This window comes from Zingiber officinale, chromosome 1A (assembly GCF_018446385.1).
Source record: "Zingiber officinale cultivar Zhangliang chromosome 1A, Zo_v1.1, whole genome shotgun sequence".
Lineage (NCBI taxonomy): Eukaryota > Viridiplantae > Streptophyta > Magnoliopsida > Zingiberales > Zingiberaceae > Zingiber > Zingiber officinale.
The window spans coordinates 184,862,695-184,882,347 of NC_055987.1; the positions used below are offsets into that span (position 1 = coordinate 184,862,695).

At 35.5% G+C, this 19,653-nt stretch overlaps 1 protein-coding gene across 3 annotated transcripts; it reads right to left on the bottom strand.

Annotated features, from left to right (window-relative positions):
* Positions 1–1,149: 1,149 nt before the first annotated feature.
* LOC122038650 (carbon catabolite repressor protein 4 homolog 3-like) lies at positions 1,150–18,232 on the bottom strand. 3 transcript variants are annotated; one of them, XM_042598491.1, is made up of 15 exons: positions 18,117–18,232; positions 14,827–15,106; positions 8,940–9,103; positions 8,793–8,858; positions 8,144–8,196; positions 7,987–8,068; positions 5,280–5,366; positions 3,627–3,719; positions 3,275–3,307; positions 3,113–3,189; positions 2,157–2,268; positions 1,994–2,079; positions 1,836–1,920; positions 1,500–1,599; positions 1,150–1,424 (listed from the first exon to the last, which is right to left on the bottom strand). In XM_042598491.1, exons 2-15 carry the CDS (start codon positions 15,083–15,085, stop codon positions 1,390–1,392), a joined length of 1,332 nt encoding a protein of 443 aa, XP_042454425.1. In that variant the 5' UTR covers positions 15,086–15,106; positions 18,117–18,232; the 3' UTR covers positions 1,150–1,389. The 3 variants fall into 3 exon arrangements, 2 of the variants coding, with proteins under 2 accessions (XP_042454425.1, XP_042454426.1); XM_042598492.1 differs by lacking the exon at positions 18,117–18,232 and having other exon boundaries at positions 2,157–2,256; positions 14,827–16,708; XR_006127923.1 differs by lacking the exons at positions 1,150–1,424; positions 18,117–18,232 and having other exon boundaries at positions 1,515–1,599; positions 1,836–1,893; positions 14,827–16,712.
* Between the last annotated feature and the right edge of the window lie 1,421 nt (positions 18,233–19,653).

Here is a 19,653-nt window from a genome sequence, read left to right on the forward strand (position 1 = left end):
ATGGAAAAGATCATGGGTTTATAAAGAGAAAAGATATCTCCATTGGTATGAGGCCTTTTGGGGAGAGCCCAAGAGCAAAACCATGAGGGCTTATGCCCAAAGTGGACAATATCATGCTATTGTGGAGATATCTAAATTTCTTTTTGATCCTACAATTGGTATCAGAGCCCGGACTGCCAGAAGGTTTAACCGCCGACTGTGCACAAGAGCTATGGTCTGATTGAGCCATATGGGTTGTTTGAGGGGGGGATTGTTGGAGTTGCAAGGTTGCAAACATAGTCCCATATTGGAAACACATGGAAAAGATCATGGGCCTAGGCCCAAAGTGGACAAAGTGGACAATATCATGCTATTGTGGAGATATCTACAATCCTAACATATATGTTCATATAGTTCTCCTAATTATATTCATATCCTCAAATATCAATTTAACAAATTATATTGAGATCAATAGGAGGGGGTAAAATTGGTATTTAATGCATGATTTCATATTTTTTAAATTTAGGTATGTGATCTGAATATTAAAAAAAAAATGATTAACTAGATTGGGTAACATCGAATCTGGGATGACTGGTCCGGCCCACAGAAATTTCCCACGACCATCAAGATAAATCGGGAAACGCTCACAATCAATAACTCAAGAGCCCAACATCCTTTAATTACATGCACCAAGTATGTGATCTGAATATTCAAGAACTTCAACTAACTGGTTCAGTAATTTGCCATTATTACTTTGTTATATTTTCATCGGCCAAGCAAACTTCTTGTGCTTTTTTAGACATATTGTAAAGAATGTGCATCTCCACTTGAATTGAATGGTACGAGATGAAATTATGAGATATTAGTGCATTGTTATTGTATCCTTTCTAACAATCTTATATTACATATTTATGTAGCATTTGAAATTCTGAGATATTAGAGCATTAGCATATAGCAAAATAAAACTACATACAATAAATCCAATATAATACGATTCTTTTCCAGACTCTGCGATAGAAACTTCATGCACCACCGAACTATCCTTTTATTTCTATTTTACAATAACATCTCTATGATAATCCAACTTTACAACATGAATATTGCTCAAGATAAGGAGACAAAAGGATTAATAAACAACGTTAAATGACAATTGATAACAAGCCAAAGGAATTCTGAAATAGTTCGAACAAATTATAAGCGATTCAGATGAAATTTTAAAAAGGTTTGTACATAATAATTTCAACATAATTTATGTCCAACAAACCTAACATGAAAAATAAAAAAACGAAATACGTATTGGAAGATCCTTGAGTTAGCACTTGAATAGTTGTACTAGAAGCCCAACCTTGTTTGTAAAACTTGCATTGGCCGTGATCTTCAATTTGGATTGTTTCCTTACAGGACTATCAATTATAATCCATGGTTCCAAGGTTGCTGCTGAATACCTAGGATCAACACCAACATACATCTTAAGTTGAATACCTAGTATCATTTTAAATTGACTTTGGAGATAACAGTGCCTTCATCATTGCTGCTTTCATCGGTCGATTGTATTTCTATTTCTTTGCTTTCTGTGAACACCAACTCAGCTACAAGGGATACGTGGTCACTTCCAATATCCTGAAAAAGGAATGGATTCAAGATGCATTTAGTGTCATCAGAATCTAATTACTGACACAATTTATTACAAATGCCAAAGGTAACAATCACTTCACTACCCACTGTTCTTATCCAGTAATTTGAATGTCATTTGTTGCTACACAAAGTACATTGAAAATAACATTATATCAAACAAACTTGGGAGCACTCCCTTCACAATTGAAAGAAAGTGACACTTAAGTTTTGTTCTATTATACCTGGCAAGGTAGACCACCAAGCATTCTCAGCGTGTCCAAGGGCAGTGTATCCAGAACTCTGGTACAAGTAAGTCCAGTTGAGTACCTAGATTAAGAGCAACTTATCAAAACAGAAATATGAACTTGAGAGTAGAATGCCGAGAAAGAGATGAATTCACCAGATATAGTCAACAGTTCCAAGAAACTTGGAGTGGTAGCTAGTGGCTAGTGGTTCACCTAGATAATCTCTCGTCATTGCAGTACTCTGCAAACAGCGTGCAAATTCTGACAGAAATATAGGACGGAGGGGGAAAAAAATAAGAGAGATTAAGAAGAATGAACCTTGATGGTAGCATAAGAGCTTTGCAGATTCAAGTCATGTGTAATTAGGGAATGAGGTGAACCATTTGCCAACTCCTTACCAGTCCAATAATAATTTAGACTGCAACAAAAACTAAAGATGATCAAATGGGCATCCCTATTTTGGGAAAATCAAGAGAATGCCCCAAATTTTGGAAAAAAAAAAAATCAAAAGGGCATCCCTCTTTTCAAAAACAACAAGAAGCACCCCTTAACATTTGTCTACCCCAAATACTGTTATCTTCTACCTCCACCTCCAACGTTATCCCCATCTCCTGAACATTGTCTTTGTTGAAGATTGAAAGCAGCTCTCCACCCCCACCCAATTAGATTGTCACCATCTTCCAGAGCACTTGCCAAAGACTGAGAGCCTTGATGCTGCTTCAGTTTGTCTCAGTTAGATTGGGTGAAGGTCTGGCAGTCACCATGCTATGATATCATATCAGCAGCCCCCCTAGAGCCGGTTCCACGGATATGGAGGGAGGTAAATGCAGGTACACAGGTGGAAAGTGCATGGCGGAGACGTTAACCCTAGGCAGTGACACCCCGGGGATCGACCCCTGGACCTTTCGGCCACAGAACCATGTACTCCCCATCTGTGCTACGCCCTGGGGACACCATGCTATGATATCATGATCTTGTGAGGTGTTGAGGGTGAACTCGCCAAGGAGTTAGGCAGTGGATGACACCTGCATAGCCAGTGAGGATGACAACTCTGGACAAGATGGGGGCAATGTTTTCAGACGTGGGAAGGTGATAGGGATGAAGGTGGAGGTCACAAAATAAGGGTATTTTGGATAGACAATAATTAAAGGGCAGCCATTTGGTGATTTCTAAAACAAGGGTACCTTTTTATTATTCCCAAGTTGATGTTCTCTTGATTTTTTCTCAAAGAAAAATGAGATATACTTTTATTAAACATAAAAGCTTGTACTTACACAGACAAATCGCATGAAGCCAACTGGAAATTATTCTGCTCTAGAAATTTTCTTCTGTTGCGCATGTCAACCTTCAGCTGCAGAACTCTTGTTTTATCTCAATTACAATTTCCCAAGATGAAAATGGCATTTTATTCTATGAACAACAAACTACTGATTTACCTTGGATGTCAACAAAAAGTCATAGATTGCACTCTGTTAATATGAAGAGAGAAAAGGTCAGCAGCTCCCAATCCCATTAGAATAATGGATTTCTTTTCATGCTTCTATAAGCAACTATGAAAAACCTAAGTTAATAAGTTCACAAACACTAGAAGAAATTGTCATGTTCCATTGGTTACGTGCACTGAAAGGGTAGCTCAAGACTGCCAAAAACTGTTATGATATTTAGTTGGATTCATCTTGACAATAATCTCGAGTATATCATTAGCCCTCAAAAGGAGAATATAATGCAGAAGTATGGAGAGATAAACCATATCAGCATAGCATTATATAAAGAATCAGCTGACCATACTTTAGGTGTGCTGTTAAAATCACCAGCAAGTACAACAGGAATTCCACCCCACTTCTCTGAAAGCTGAGTTGCCTTCAATAAAAATCTATAGATCTGAAGAAACAATAAGAAGCTTGAAAATCTTAAATGGAAAAGAAGTAAAATCTTATGGAGGAAATCATCATAAAGATGGACTTAAAATGTTACTGTATAATTATTCATTCAAAAGTAGGGCTTAGTTAAAGTATGATTGCGATTGTATGCACAAACACGGTAGCTGTGGTCAAACTTACTTTGTTCAATTAAAGGAAAGTGGGATCAACTCTGGTTCATCCAGCTACCATTGATGTAACAGTTCTCAAACAACAATACATGAGTTTTTCTTTTCGCCAAAGTCCCCACATGTTATCAAGTACATAGATGAAAAGATTGGTCTCTTTCCTAACAGCTCGAGCTTTTGAGATAAGTAGCAAGCCAATCAAAGCAGGAGGTCTTGAGTGCAAATCCTATCTAAGATAACATTATCACATCAATTTCATGTGTTGCATTTGGGATAAGACAAATGAATATGGTGTAGTAATAAGTATATAAATATATAGATTGATCACTTTCCTACGAGCTGAAAATTTTGGAATAACCCTTGAGGACTCTCTCTGTCATGTGCACTACTGATTATTTGTTGATGTCCCAATCTCATCCCATACCAATGTTTTGTCTTATTGTCTAGGATGTTGTCTCTCCCTCCAGTGCTTTTGATGATAAATCTCTCATCTTCATAGCTTCTATGCATGTTGCTTCGCAAATTGCAATAAATCATGCTGACTGCAGTTATTACTTATTATTTCTTTCCTCCTTGGATTGATAAAACCATCATCTTTGTGAAGTAACAAGGAAGAGAAGAAGAGAGACTGGGAGGGTAATTGCCTTTTTAATAGAAGAGATAAAGCTAAGAAGAAACGACATTAAATGAAGGAAGACGAACACAAGAAAAACAAAGGGAAAAGGCATAGGATAGGGAGAATGGAAAGCGTGCAACAACAAAGAATCTCTTTCCTTAACTAATGGAATCTGACTTCTTTTTCTCCAGCTTTCAGTAAATTATAGGCTATGGGTATTCCAAATACTTGCACTCATTTATGCCCCAGACAACAAGTATATTTAAAATGGAGCTAGTAAATTCTTCTCTCTGCAGATAAACAACAGAAACTCCATGCAACCATGGTTGTAGGTGAACCAATGTCAAAGAATATAAAATCATTGTATTATATTTGATATTCACTTCTCTTTTTCTGTCATAAATCTTGCTACTCTTGAAGGTTGATGAACTCGTATCAGCATTTTTTTTACTCTCTCCCAGCTCTCCTCCTCCCTAATAGCATTTAATAGAATGCAAGTTTTAATCCGATAGTATTTCTTTTCACACATTTAAGAATTCAAGCTTGTTGATTTACAACAATAAATGAGATGTTAGAATAGATCTTGTTTCTCTTATTTCCTTTCTTACTAAAAATCAAGTGCCATGTAGCATCTAAAGAAACTTTTAAAACCAGACATAGACTAGGAAAATCGGAAATAAAAATTATAAAACCCCAAACACATAATAGTAGTGAAAAGATAAAAGAACACATCCAGGAAATTTTTTATAGGTAGATCTTAAAATTTTAAATCACGAACCTGTCCCAGCTTAATATCTCCACGCTTTGGGTTAAACAGCACATGGATGTTTCCAACTACTAATCTTCTTGGATTACCTTTTGATAACTGCCTATAGCAAATGGAGTTCAGAGACAAAATAGCAAGCATGGAGGCTCTTGCATCGTTATATCCAAAAAAACCTATGCCACAGAATATATCACATGTGACATGGCTTGAAGCATGGAAAAGCAAACTCAATTCTCCATTTAGGGTTCTCAAAGAGCTCAAAGATAAAAGCGTACATAAAGCCATAAAAAACTCAAAGATATGAAGATTAGAGGGGGAAAAAAGTTGTTTCACTATTCTAGAAGAGCACAGCTGAGTACCAATTTACAGGTATTACTTAATGGGCGATAAAGAAAAGAAGTAATATACTAAAATTGCTGAAGAAAATTATACCAACATTTCTTGCGGAGAGAAAAATCATCATCATGGAGTCCCAACTATTGGAAATCAGTAAATGGATATTCTCTCAGTTGAACTCTATTTTGCATAGTCAATATTTAATAATATTTAAATCAATTAACCACTTAATATTTTAAATAGAGTTTTTTTTATCTTCCTTTATCTCTTACACTTTCAACACTAATTGTTTCAATTTGTTCAACCAGAAAATCAGCCACTGCCCTTTGAACATTGAACATGTCAATACAATATTAACTTAGGGGGTGTTTGGTTTAGGGGAATAGAAGTGGGGAATGAGAATGAGAATCATTGATTGCCATTGTTAATGTTTGGATTATAGGAATAGGAATACAAATAAGGGATTTAATCTTTGAAATTGGGTAATAACTCATTCCCATGTACCTCCCCTTCAATGAGCCATTATCCTATTTTCATCAATCAAAATATTCCTTTATTCCAAAAATACTCTTGATATAAAACTAAAATTTTCTCCCTTAATATCAAATATCAAAATATATTTATTTATTTTTTCTTTCATATCACTTCTCTCTCCTTGTTCTCACTCATCATATTTTCTCTCTCATCATTTTATCACACACTTTCTCTCTACTTTATCTCTCCTATCACACTCTCTTTCCTCTTTTTTTTTTCTCATTACACTTCTCTCTCATCATACTTTCTCTCTCCTCAATCTCTTCCATTGCACTCTCTTCCTTTTTTTCTCATCATACTTTCTCTCTCCTCAATCTCTCCCATCACACTCTCTTTTCTTTTTTTTTTCTCATTATACTTTCTCTCTTCTCAATCTCTCTTGTTACACTCCCTTTTTTTCCTTCAACACACTTTCTCTCTCATCATACTTTCTCTCATCACACTCACTGTTCTCTTTCACTTTCTCTCTCATCATACTTTCTCTCTCCTCAATCTCTCTCATCACACTCTATCTCCTTATTTTTTTCTCATTATATTTTCTCTCTCTTCATCCTCTACATCATACTTTCTCTCACATCATATTTTCTCTCTCATCTTTTCTCATCATGCTCTCTCCTATCACACTCGTTTTTCTCATTTTCTCTCATCACACTTTTTCTCTCTTCATTTTTTATCATCACACTTTCTCTCTCATCATACTTTCTCTTTCATCATATTTTTCTCTCACATTCATCTTTCTCTCACATCTAATTTTTTCTCTTATTTTCCTTTAGGGGTAAAAAAGGAAATTTTGATTTATTCCGATAGAAAATATGCAACTAACCAAACATTGCTTTTAAGAGTGATATCTATGCTCATACCCATTCCCATTCCACAATACAATGATTCCCATTCCGATTTCTAGTCCTAGGAAAGAACCAAACGCCCTCTATCATTTCTCATCTATTGGACCATACAAAATGTTCCTGGATAAAAGTTTTTTCTTCCCTTTGTAATAATTTTCCCATTTATCTTAAATTCATTAAATTTTATCCATATTGGTTTCTAATTGTTTGGCACTCGATCCGTAAAATATGAAAATTGTTTTACCGGGCATAAGGTGTAGACACAAAATTGCCAAAGCTCCTCTATGTTTTAGTCTCCCACTCTTTACCTTATTAAGGATATCTACATCAAATATCAATATTTTCTCATTGTTGAATCATAGAATCTTCACAATATCTCTATTCAATAATAGATCTAAGATATCTAAAACTCCTAAGTGAATTTCATGTTAATCCATTTTAATTATTCCCTCTATTCTTTTCTTATTACTAAAATTATATCTTATATATTTGGTTTCAACAAGCACCAAAAAATTAAAGAAAAGAATTAAGAATGTATGCCTCATTGCTCTGTTTTTCTTTTATTTAACTAGGTCATGCACTTAAGCTATTTGCGTCAGTTGCTAATCAAACCTTTTTCCACCAAAAGTTTCAGAAAAAAAATGTTGTTAGCTCTCTAATAAATAAAAAGCAATAAAAAAAAGGCAGCCTGGTGCACGAAGCTCCCGCCATGCGAGGTCCCAGGGAATGATCCATTCTACACAGTCTTACCCTGTTTTTTGCAAGAGGTTGTTTCTAGGATTCGAACCCGTGACCTTTTGGTCACATGGCAACAACTTTACCATTGCGCCAAGGCTCCCCTTCTAATAAATAAAAAACAATATGCTCCAAATATATAAGATAACAGGTTCTAATAAGATACATGTCTCCTGCAAATGTATGACTTTATTTGTAGGGACAGTTAAAGATAGAATGTACAGGTTCTAATAGGAAAACTCTTCTTTTCCTACTTGTTGCATAATTACCTCGAAAACAAGGAGTTGGGCTACATTATCACGAAGGCCAAAAGACCTAAACTCGATGTTATCTGCCTCAAGTAATTTAAACCTGCAGTAAATCAACCATAACAAGAATTGATATAAGGTTCAATAAAAGCAGAAGAATAAAACAAAATTTTGGCACCTCTCAGCTTTCCAGAAAAGAGCACATCCATCCTTAGCCCATCCAGTGCGACGCTGACATTCAAATATGCATCTATGATTTCTTATGAGAATTTTACATTATTAAAAGCTTTACATAACACATGACATATACATAGCAACATGGAGGAATCATCTGATTTGACCAACATTTTATATTATCAACCATATGGTTTTGTCCGGTGGTGGAATGTCACTCTAGGGTAGGAGGTAACCCATCCCAGGTTTGCTCCATGCTAAACACACTTATGTTCTTGCAAAGAAGCCAACCAATTCCACCGAAAGGCATCTGATTGTTGAAAGTACACACATGACTTATTTAAGGCAAGTTACAACCATAAAGCAATCACACTTCCCTTGCTTCACATTCCAAACTTTGTAAGGGTGAATTTGGACAAGTATGTGTTGGTGGACAGAATCCTATTGTAAATGTGAATTCTATCACTTATTTAAATGCAAAATATTTTTACAAAACAGTATCACTATTATGGAGCTAAATGTTAGACTATGAAGCAAGCACATGAGCATAATCCTTGCAGATGAATAAATCCCTCGTTTGTTAGAGCACATGGCGTGTTATAGTTAATCATTGCAGATGATTGAATTCCTCATTGGTTAGAGGATATTTTTACCTTATAATGACCAATATAACCTTTTCTCTTCAAATATGCTGAGATATCTTCGTAATTATCTACTTCCTGAAAACATGAGAAGGCAACCTTATTTTGAAAGGCAATTAATGGACATAATTTAAATGAATGAAGTTATAGGGGACTCACTTGAAGGCACAGTAAATCGCCATTCAAACTATCAATTTCATGGAAGATGAACCTCTTCCTTGAGTTCCAGTTCATGATATCCAAAGGAATGTTATGATAAAGTTCACCATGTTTGGAAGCATTATTATCTCCCAGGATATTGTATGAAATAAGCATAAAATAGTCTAAGCAAAGAAACAAAAAAACACATTTTATAATGTCAAACATTTCAACGATTAATAAAGGTTTTTGCAAAAAATATATATATAACTTGCTTTCTAAATGTTAAACTACAAAGAACAAAAGAAGATAATACTACAAATTGAAGTATAAAGTATCCAAGATATATTAATCTCTACTAAATAGCAAGGAAGATCCATTAATCTATGAATGCATTGACTAAAGGACACGACTCAATACTCATCCCGCTGAAAAAGCATATTTATACAAGATTATTAACTTGTGTATGATACAAATTTGTGTAATGCATCCTCTAGTCATGTCCAAAACTTTGGTGGTTTTCAAACACTTATTTACATAGATATTACTTTTCTGCATCAGAAATTGTTTTGATCAAATATTGTGCTTTTTAATCAAATTGTAAGTTATATTTATGGGTAATCTCTAAGCGAACACTTAATGGAAGAATAAATAGAATTAAAGCAATGCTCTTTTTTTTTTTAATTTTAATTAACGGGATATCCATATTGTTATAAGAATAAATTCAAAAATCAAAATAATATCTTTTTTTACTTTTTCTTTTAATAAGGCTAATCAACACCCTCTTCTTTAGTTTTAGAAACAACCAATAAAAATTGAAACCTTCTTCAGAAACCACAGAAAAACGAAGAAAATTCTCTACCAACCAAATACCATCACTAGTACAAGCTTTATTTTCTTTACTTTGCTCTCTTCAAGAGCTATGCCCTCTCTCTTTGTACAATACTAGCTTTTTTCCTTTACTTTGCTCTCTTCAAGAGCAATGCCCTCTCTCTTTGCCCACTCCTTTGCTTCCACAGAGAGCAATCATGATTTGGATTTGATTCTGCATCTACTATATATAATGCCCTGCATCATTCTCTGTCTTCATAATCCCACAATTATTTTTCTCCTGCATCATACTTAACTTTGTCCAAGCCTATTGCTGCAACAACTACAATGGAATCTATTTCCACGAGTTGCCTGATGGATATTTTCAACTTGTTGAAGGCTTGTTGCTCTCAGTCATGCAATTATATCATGACCTATGAGGGGACCTTTAGCTCCTTGGTTAGTGAGGTTGGCCAACTCAAGGACAAGAGTTCTGATGTCAGGAGAGACATTGAGGCAGCGAAAAGGGATGGCCTGACTCCCAGGAGCGAAGTGCTTGGGTGGCTCAGCTCTGTGCAACACATGGAAGATGAAGCCAAGTCAATAGAGGGAAAATACAATCAAAAGATCAAGTGTTTGTGCAGTTTCCCACTCAACGTTTGTTCTATCTATCCCCTCAGAAACAGAGCTGAAGCAACACTTGCAACAATCAGAGAGCTCAAACAAAGTGCAGAGTTCACTAAGCTTGCAGATAACCAGAATCTTATCCACTCCATCAAGATGCCAATCCCCAAAACAATTGGCATGGACAAGGTCTTCGAGGAGCTTCGACGCCATGCCAAAGATGAAAGTTTGAGTGTGATTGGCATTCACGGAATGGGCGGTGTGGGCAAGACGGCACTCTTGAGAAGACTCAACAATGATTTCCTGAGTGAAACGAGTGAAGCAGAGGTAGACGTGGTTATCTTCCTTGAGCTATCAATAGACTATAAGATGGAGGAACTCCAAAGGTCTTTATTCAACCGACTGGGTTTGACATGGCAGGATGAGGTCACACACAGAGACAGAGCAGCCAAATTATATAGAGTCCTGAGTAAGTTGAACTTCATATTGTTACTTGATAATTTATGGGAGCCGCTAAATTATCAGGTTGTTGGAATTCCACTTCCTGAGCCTCCATCAAAGTGCAAGATCATATTCACAACCCGAACAGAAGACACTTGCAGTTATATGGGCACAGAGAAGATGATTAAAGTGGAATGCTTAGAAGAGGAGGCAGCCTGGAATCTCTTCAGAAATAGCGCAAGGATGGATGTCATTGACACCAACGTGATTATACTGATCATGGCTAGAGCTTTAGTCAAAGAATGTGGCGGCTTACCTGCAGCTCTCATTATCCTGGCACAAGCAATGGCACCAAAAAAAGACTTTGGAAGAGTGGATGCATGCCTTGACCATCATGAAGGACACACCACACCAACTTCCTGGTATGACAGATAATGTTTTTTCTATCCTGAAACTAAGCTATGATCGTCTATCTAGTGACAACTTGCGAGTTTGTGCCTCCTATGGTGCATTAGTCAAACAAGGATGTTGGATCAGCAAGCATAACCTTAGGAATTTATGGCAAGGTGAAGGGATTATTAATAATGTGCAGAATCTAATGGATGCTGACAACAAGACACAGTTTCTACTTGGCATACTACATGCAGCATCTTTAACCGTAAGGGTTCATGATGACTACTTCACGATGCATCCCATGACCCGGGCCATGATATTGTGGGTGGAACGTGAGTGCGGGAAGAAGGAGAACAAATGGTTGGTGCTGGATAGGGAGTTGGTTGAAGAAGCTCCGGTAGCCGAGAAATGGCAAGCTGCAGAGAGAATATCACTTGGGGGCAACAAAATCAGCGACCTTCCAAAAGCACCTCAATGTCCTGATTTGATTTTTCTGGATCTTCAGTTTAACAAACTTCTCAACACGATTCCAAATGGCTTCTTCTTGCACATGCCTCACCTCAAAATCCTTGATTTGCGAGAGACTCCTATAGAGGAGCTCCCAGTAAGCATTGGTAATCTGGTGCAACTACACTTTCTTGAACTATCCAGAACTAGGATTACTTCTTTACCTAAGGAGATGGCCGCGTTAGTAAATCTCAGATATTTGACGTTGTCATCCACGACATCTTTGAGAATCATTCCTGACCAACTAATCTCCAGTCTTCGAGAATTGCAATGGCTTAACATGGTGGACAGCTACAGTGGGTGGAGGGAAGGACACACTTTGGAAGGAGGTGCGACTTTTGAAGAGCTGGAAAGCTTGAAGAGATTAAAAGTCATTGGGATCACAGTCAACACGCTTGCTGCTCTTCAAAACCTCTGTGACTCTCCAAGACTGGCAGCATTCACACATTGGCTCCATATAGAAGGGTGTCAAAATTTGACGATGTTCAACATCCCATCCATGGATTTTCATGCGGAAACTATGCCCAGACTTCCAGCTTCATGCAATGAGTGAGCTAGAAGAGGTAGTAATTGGCAATCTTCAGCCTATTCTTCTACCTCTACAAGAGCTTCGACTTTCGAGTCTCCCAAAAGCAAAGCTAGTCTGCAGGGCTAGGTTCCCTAATACTCTTCTTGCACTAAAAATTGAGGATTGCAGGGCAATAGATAGATTGATCAAATTGGAGGGACAGGGAAATAGTAGTAGGGAGAGAGTTATAAGAATCTTCCCTCATCTCCACACAATGGTGATACGGCGGCTACCAGAATTGAAGAGTTTGAGTGATGGGGAACAAACATTAAATTTCCCATCGTTGAAGACTATTGCGGTGGAAGATTGTCCCAAACTTACGATGCTTACATTGGTTGCTGATGGGCTGAAAGAGATCATGTGTGAGAGATCATGGTGGGACCAGCTCAACTGGGGCGACGAGCGAACCAAATCCTTCCAACACCTCTACAAACCCATGTATATTGATGGTAACTTCATCCCGAGTATGTAAAGAATGTAGGCATTTTGTACAAATATTGCGAAAGTCTACTCAGTACTAACTTTAATTTTATGAGAGGTATGAGTGTCATGTATTTGAGAGTTTGATTATGTCATATTTTTTAACATTGTTTCACGCTTCATGGCTTGAGTATTAAACATACAGGGATTTGCTCAATTGAGCAAGATCGATCTATTTAGACAAATTCAGATGACACAATAGGGGAATTGGTCAACTAGGTCAGTGAACTGAGTGCCATAATCACTCTTTTCTTTTGTTCTTTTCTTTTTTTTAACAATACCTATATGTGCCTAGTTTACCAAATTTTATCTTTTCTATTTTTTTACTCGTTATATTTAATGAAATCAAATACATATGTAAATGAAAGTAATCATCCCATATATTATTTAATTATAGGGGAGGTAGGTGAAGAGTTGGAAGGAAATGTAAGGATTTAAAAGCTTGATTACTTCAGATGAGGAGAGGAGAGGAAAGATACTTTACATCCAATCCTTTCTGCTAAATACTTGAACAGAAAAAACAGGTGGAAAGAAAAGAGATATTTAACTTGATTGTTCATCCTAGAGTTTCCTAAATGAACAAAACATTGATCATCTTCTTTTGGGAATATGACTGATATGATAAGAGGAGAAACCCATATACCCAATTGGGAAAAAAAAGGAAGACTCAATCTGACCAGCCAAGCAAGCGGGAAGAAGCATTCAAGAGGCATGAGAAACGACTGGGCACTTGAATTGGCAGGCCAAAACATCCAGGTAATACAATTGAAGAAGCAAACTAGTTAACAATCTAAAAGAAAGGAATTCATCACAATTTCTAATCAATCAAATATCTAATCCGTTTTCTTCTTTTAAAAAAATTTAAGATGTCATTAATAAGAATAACAATAAAGAAGTATTTTATTCAACAGATACTACCGGTTTTCATTTGAGACATAGTTATTAAAAGTGCTCGCCTTGCTGCGCCTAGGCTCAAGGTGCAGCCAGGCGAGCCTCTTGCGCCTCATCGCATTAAGCGTGCACCTTGTGAGAGGAACCGGACACACTTAAGGCGCTTGATCTTACGAAACCGATAAAAATTTAGTTATACAAATTTGAAACATCCCGTGATGATGATGATAATGATATGATTGAGAAAGATGATGAAGATTTTAATGATTTAGATATTTGAAGTTTTTTAAAAATTTTGAATTATGTGTATAAGGTATTTATTTACTAGTGAATTTTATATTTACATTAGTGTTTAATATTTTATCCATTATAGTTTTGTTAGTGAAATATTTTAGTACAAATTCCCTATACATGTTTGAATTGTAAAAATTTATATCTAGAGTGCCTTACTTTAGTAAGGCGCGTGCCTCACTTTGTGTATTGCGCCTTAGGCCCCACAACACTTATATGCTTTTAGATGCCTCATGCCTTAAATAACTATGATTTGAGATAGCAACAACATGACCTAACTAACAAGAGAGTATTAAACTCGAACAAGAATTTAGAGAACTAACTTATGGAGGGTTCAGTTCAATATATGAGGTCTGAAAACGTGCCTTTGGAGTGGCAATCAGAATAATCACAATACACAAGTCTTGAGGATCAAATTAAGATCTAATGTAACAATGAGTTAATTCAGATCTTTGGTGGAAAAAATCTAGTCTTATGGGGTTTCTCTCAAGCTACATATACCAAGCCCTCTAAAGTCTTGATAGATTCTGGGAAATAAGAAACATTACAAGTCACGAGGCTGAAATAGGCAATAATTTGGCTTTAAAATGAAAAGATTTCCACAAACAGCAATACAAATATGAATCAAATTATTCAATTCTTCAATAAATTCCCAATAAAGATTGTGCCCAAGTTTTATAGAATAAAATAATTGGTCTATTTTCTTCTTGTTCAAGAACTCAAGAAGCGATCAACAAGAATCACCATAAGAAGTGTTTTCTTGGATAGGTATGACTCGTCCTCATTTTAAATGGCAACAACATACCCTAAGTATCAAAATAACATTACTCTAGAACAAGAATTTAAGGCTCAACTAACCTAAACAAGGAGGGTCCTTTTTATGTATGATATCTGAAATAGTACCTTTGGAGTGGCAATCAAAATGATTGTAGCCCTCGCCTTGGATCCACCGTCGAACAGGTTTCAAAGAATGATGAAACTCCCCCTTTCTCCTCCTCGGATTGGACCAACGGCGATTGAATGGCTCTGGCAAGTCGGGTGTTCCCTTAACACAACACGCGGGAACCCGTTTAGTTGGGATAACGCATTTGAGAGACCGTCGGTGAGACATCATGGCAAGTGGGGTGACAGTGCTTCTAAAACACGAAACCTCATGCCACATTCTTTCACTGGATCTTCTCCCCTGTACCAATGTCACCCATCCAAGAAATACAAAAATAACGTTGAACTAATTAATCTTAATATAATCACATCATACAATATTATTTGTGAGGGAAAATGTGATTTAATCCCTTAGCGTTCAAAATTATTTTCAATGTTTCAAAAAAAAATCAAATATTTTCTATAATTTTGAATTTCTTTGAAACAACTTCATTTAATACTGATATGGCAAACACGTGAAACTCCCGTGCTAATAATTGGCAAGATTGATTAAACATGTTTTTATTAGTAATTAAGAATAAAATGATTCAAACTTTAAATTCCATAAGTTTGTCCTAAAATTTTAGAAATTTAAACAGAAGAAATAATACTAAGGGTGGTTGAATGAATTTTCCATATTAGTAAAGATTATTTGCACAAAACCCACTTTATATGATAGATTAATATTGGTGAGAATAATTTAATTCACTCTATTTTTTTTTCTAAATTATCTTTCATTTCTTTAAACTCGTGCAAATGTCTTAAAAGTGACACTATCCAAGATGATAAGAGTTTGAAAGTTATTGTCAATACTTTGTTTGGGATCAATATTCCCTTTTATTAAATTATACACTTTCTTACATCTATATTATTTGAAAATGTTTGTCTATATGACTTTTAAAATCTTAAAATTACCTTGAGAGTTATAGTTTCCTTGATAAAATATTGGGCATGTCAACCATGCAAAATTTGACGTGCTATTATTCAGCTAGACAAAATAAGGATGATAATATTTATATTTAGCTAGATGAAATAATGATGTTGTCATTAATGATTGAGGACACAACATTACAAAATAGATTTTTCTAAAAGTTTGACACTTTTTTACCAAAAAAAAAATTAAGACTTTGAAAATGAAAAAGTGTATTATGAAGCACACAATAAAATTGTTCCTACTAATAGTGACTATTTACCCAAAACCCCTTTATAGTAAAGAATATCCCTCAAAGTCATAGAGCTAAGAGATGTGATAAGCTTATTTGTTGTGTAATCTATCCACAGATCATGTTAACTTATTTGTGATTTGTGAAACATTAAAAGAGAAATCATAATTTTAAAAATAGATATAGGATACAGTTGTACAAGAAAGTACTACTATTTTACAATAAGCGAGAAAGTGGATAAGGACAATAGTTCTCCATAGCAAGGTTTAAAATTTTGACCCGTGGTTTCGGTCCTAGACCGGAATGATACGATTTCGGTATCGTATCATACCATGCCGATATAGTTTCGGTATTTTTTTATTTATATATAGTAATTATTAGATAAATATATTTATTGTATATAATTTAAAAATAAGGTATATATTGATTTTATATACGTTCTCCATTATTAAACAACTTAATATTGTTATAAAAAATAATTAAATATAGTTTTCTTTAAAAAAACAATTGATTGTATAAATAACTTCAATTAAAATTGATACATCATAATATCATAATATGTTACCTTACTAAAAGGAGTGACGTGAATCAAATGGAAGCAATGGTTCTTGTACTATTTTACTTAGATAACCTTTATAATCCTCCAATATCCAGATTAAATAATCATAATTATATAAATTAATACAAAATACTATTTTATATATAATAATCATATAAATTAACTATTTTTTTATTTAATTAATAATTTAAATTATATATATTTAAAATAGTAAAGAAATTAGAATATCAATTAAACATTAAAACAGTAAAAAAATATAAAATAATTAATATATATATATAAGAATATAAATTTGATTTATTATAATTTTTATAAAAAATTTTATGCGGGGTCCAGGGAAGGATCCGCAGCCTTACCCTACTTTTTGCAAGAAGTTGTTTCCAAGATTCGAACCCGTGCCATTTTGGTCACATAACAACAACTTTACAGTTGCGCCAAAGCTCCCCTTCTTTAGAATATTATTTAATAAAATTTATTAATCTATTTAAAATTTTAAATATATTTTTCATATTTTATTGAGATAATTTAATTAGGATTTATGAAATTCTCTTTAAAATATCACAATTAAATGGGAGTGAGAATTGTTTGATTTATTTAAATTATAATATTAATTTTACACAGTAACTCCCATGCCCGACACCCACAACTTGCCCCCGACGTCCGCGACTCGCTCGCAACGCCTCCGACGGCGTCGGAGGTATTCAGCGACACCTCTGGCGGCACTAGAGGTGCTTCCAGCGGCACCGGAAGCATCACAAGATGCTTTCGACGTCGCTAGAAACATCACATCACGACGCCTCAAGCGCCCGCGATGCTTTAGGCACCCTGCAATGCTTCCGACGGCACCGGAAGCGTCTCGTGACGCTACTCATGTTGTCGCGCGACGACGAGCGCGCACGACTCCTACATGTGACGGACGACGAAATCTTCACTAGTTCGGTGCCGGTTTCACTTATTATTAAGCTTTATGAGAAGAAGTATCTAATACCTACTTGAAGAACCGCAGACTATACCTATCTCGACCCACATCCAATCTAAAAAAAATAATACTCAAGTGCTACAACTAAACTGCATCATCGCACAACTTCAACCGAGTTTCAATGTCAAGAAATAATCATCGATTGGTTTCCCATAATTTCCATACATCTACATACACTCTGCTCGATCTGTTCACGAAAGACATATCGTTCATTGTTTGACTGCAGGACAGGGACTAACATGGACACCCTATTATAAACCTCTCACTAAACATCACTAGTTGAACTAATCATTGAAATACGAAATTTCTGGTTATCTTGCTTGGGAAAATATAAAGAAAAAAGGCCAAATCAAAAATAGAGAAGGGCAATGCATCAAACATGGGAAGAAAAAAAAAAACACCTGGGAGACAAAAGGATCTGCATCGGCGAATATCATGAAGGAGATGGAGACAGCAAGGGTTTGTTCTAATGATCGGAAGCTCCATTCTCGGTGTTCTCGGTTGAGAAAGAAAAAAAACCCAAAATCTAAACCCAAAAAAGCATCGACTAGAGAGGAAGAAAACAAGTCACCTGGGAGAGGAAAGGATTGACGCCGGTGAACACCTGACTACCTGAGGCAAATGGCGACCACAAGGGCTTGAAGAACGAGATCGGGACTCGCGGGGGCGGACGATAGAAGAAGTCGAAATGTGGCGCACAGATTCACGTAGATATATGTGTAAGATAATTTAGGAATATTTTTAGATATCTCTTTCTTGATATTTTGCTTTTTTATTAATTCGTAATCTCAAATTGCCAAGAAATTATTAAATGGTGTTTTTGTTGATTTTATTTTTCCAATTTATGTTAATTAATCGTAGTGACAAGTTTAACTTTATTTAAAAAAATTATCCATTAATTTATTAAATCTGAAACTCCATCAGGTAAAATCAGGTAAAACTAAGAAACCATCCTCCTAGCTTACGTCATTGTCCGGGCACCAATGCATATTCAAATGACTTATATTTTAATTACGGATAAATTCAGTTAGATTTATTGATTAATCTTAAGATGAATGATTTAGTTTTATAATTGTTTTTATTGATAATTAAGATAAATTAAAAAATATTCATGACAGATAGTTAAAAAATTCAGTATTCTTTAATTACATGTCTCATTTGAAATAAATATTTCTATAAATTTACTATAACTGAGATGGAATCCTAGATGGTTGGCGATTGGTGACTTATATTTTAATTAAGCTTACGTTTTAGGTAGGAAAGGACCAAAGAATCGAAAGTAAAATGAAACCGTTGTTTGTTGTTTCCTCGTATGGTTATAAAAAAGTTCAAAATTATTCCTTTTTTTATGTTTTTCAAATATTCTAAAATTAATTTCACAAAAATAAAAATCTGATTTTGTTCTGTTCTAAAAAAATAAAAAAATGAAAATCATTTCTTTCACCCGGCCGGTAAAGGAGTGGCCGAGCAGATCATCCGACGGATCGGACGAATGGACATCGTGGGCCAGTCGGACGAATGGACAAACATGTAGTCAGTTGTTTCGATCGGCAGGAAAACGAGTCGCTTGGACCGCCCGTCCGACGCAAGGAATGACATTACACAGGAGGAGACGAGAAAACAAAAAAAGCACTCTGTCTATCATTAAATATGAAGAAGCCAAGATAAAGAAGAACACTTCATCTATTATTAATGCACTGAAGTCAAGACAAAGAAGTCTTCTTCTGGTAATTAATATAATTAAATAAGGGCAGATGAACGATCACAAAAAAAGGTATAAAAGGGTACCCAAGTATGAAGAAAGGTAAGATTTATCTATTTCTTGATTACTCATTCTCTCTTCCTGATTCTAACTTGAGCATCGGAGGGTCAATGTCAGGGGCCCCTTCCCTGGTTTGGTTTTGTTTTGCAGGATTGAGGTCTTCATCCCGTCAGCAGTCACCCCATCCCCGACTTTCCAGCTTCCCTCATTCGGACAGGATCATTTTGGCACCGTCTGTGGGAACGTAGCCTGCATCTGAATAAAAAAATAAAAGACGCTGGATGACTCACAATAGTGACGCTGACGCAAGAGGATCTCAATGCGCTAATACAAGTTCGAGTGATGA

What these genes read in the sequence shown, in the direction of transcription:
- LOC122038650 (XM_042598491.1), bottom strand. Translation starts at nt 15,085, where the DNA reads ATGTGGCATGAGGTTTCGTGTTTTAGAAGCACTGTCACCCCACTTGCC. An exon ending in CTTTTCTGGAAAGCTGAGAG is followed by an intron (nt 8,069 to 8,143) that starts GTGCCAAAATTT and finishes GATTTACTGCAG; the next exon opens with GTTTAAATTACTTGAGGCAG. An exon ending in TTGGTGGTCTACCTTGCCAG is followed by an intron (nt 1,600 to 1,835) that starts GTATAATAGAAC and finishes TTCCTTTTTCAG; the next exon opens with GATATTGGAAGTGACCACGT.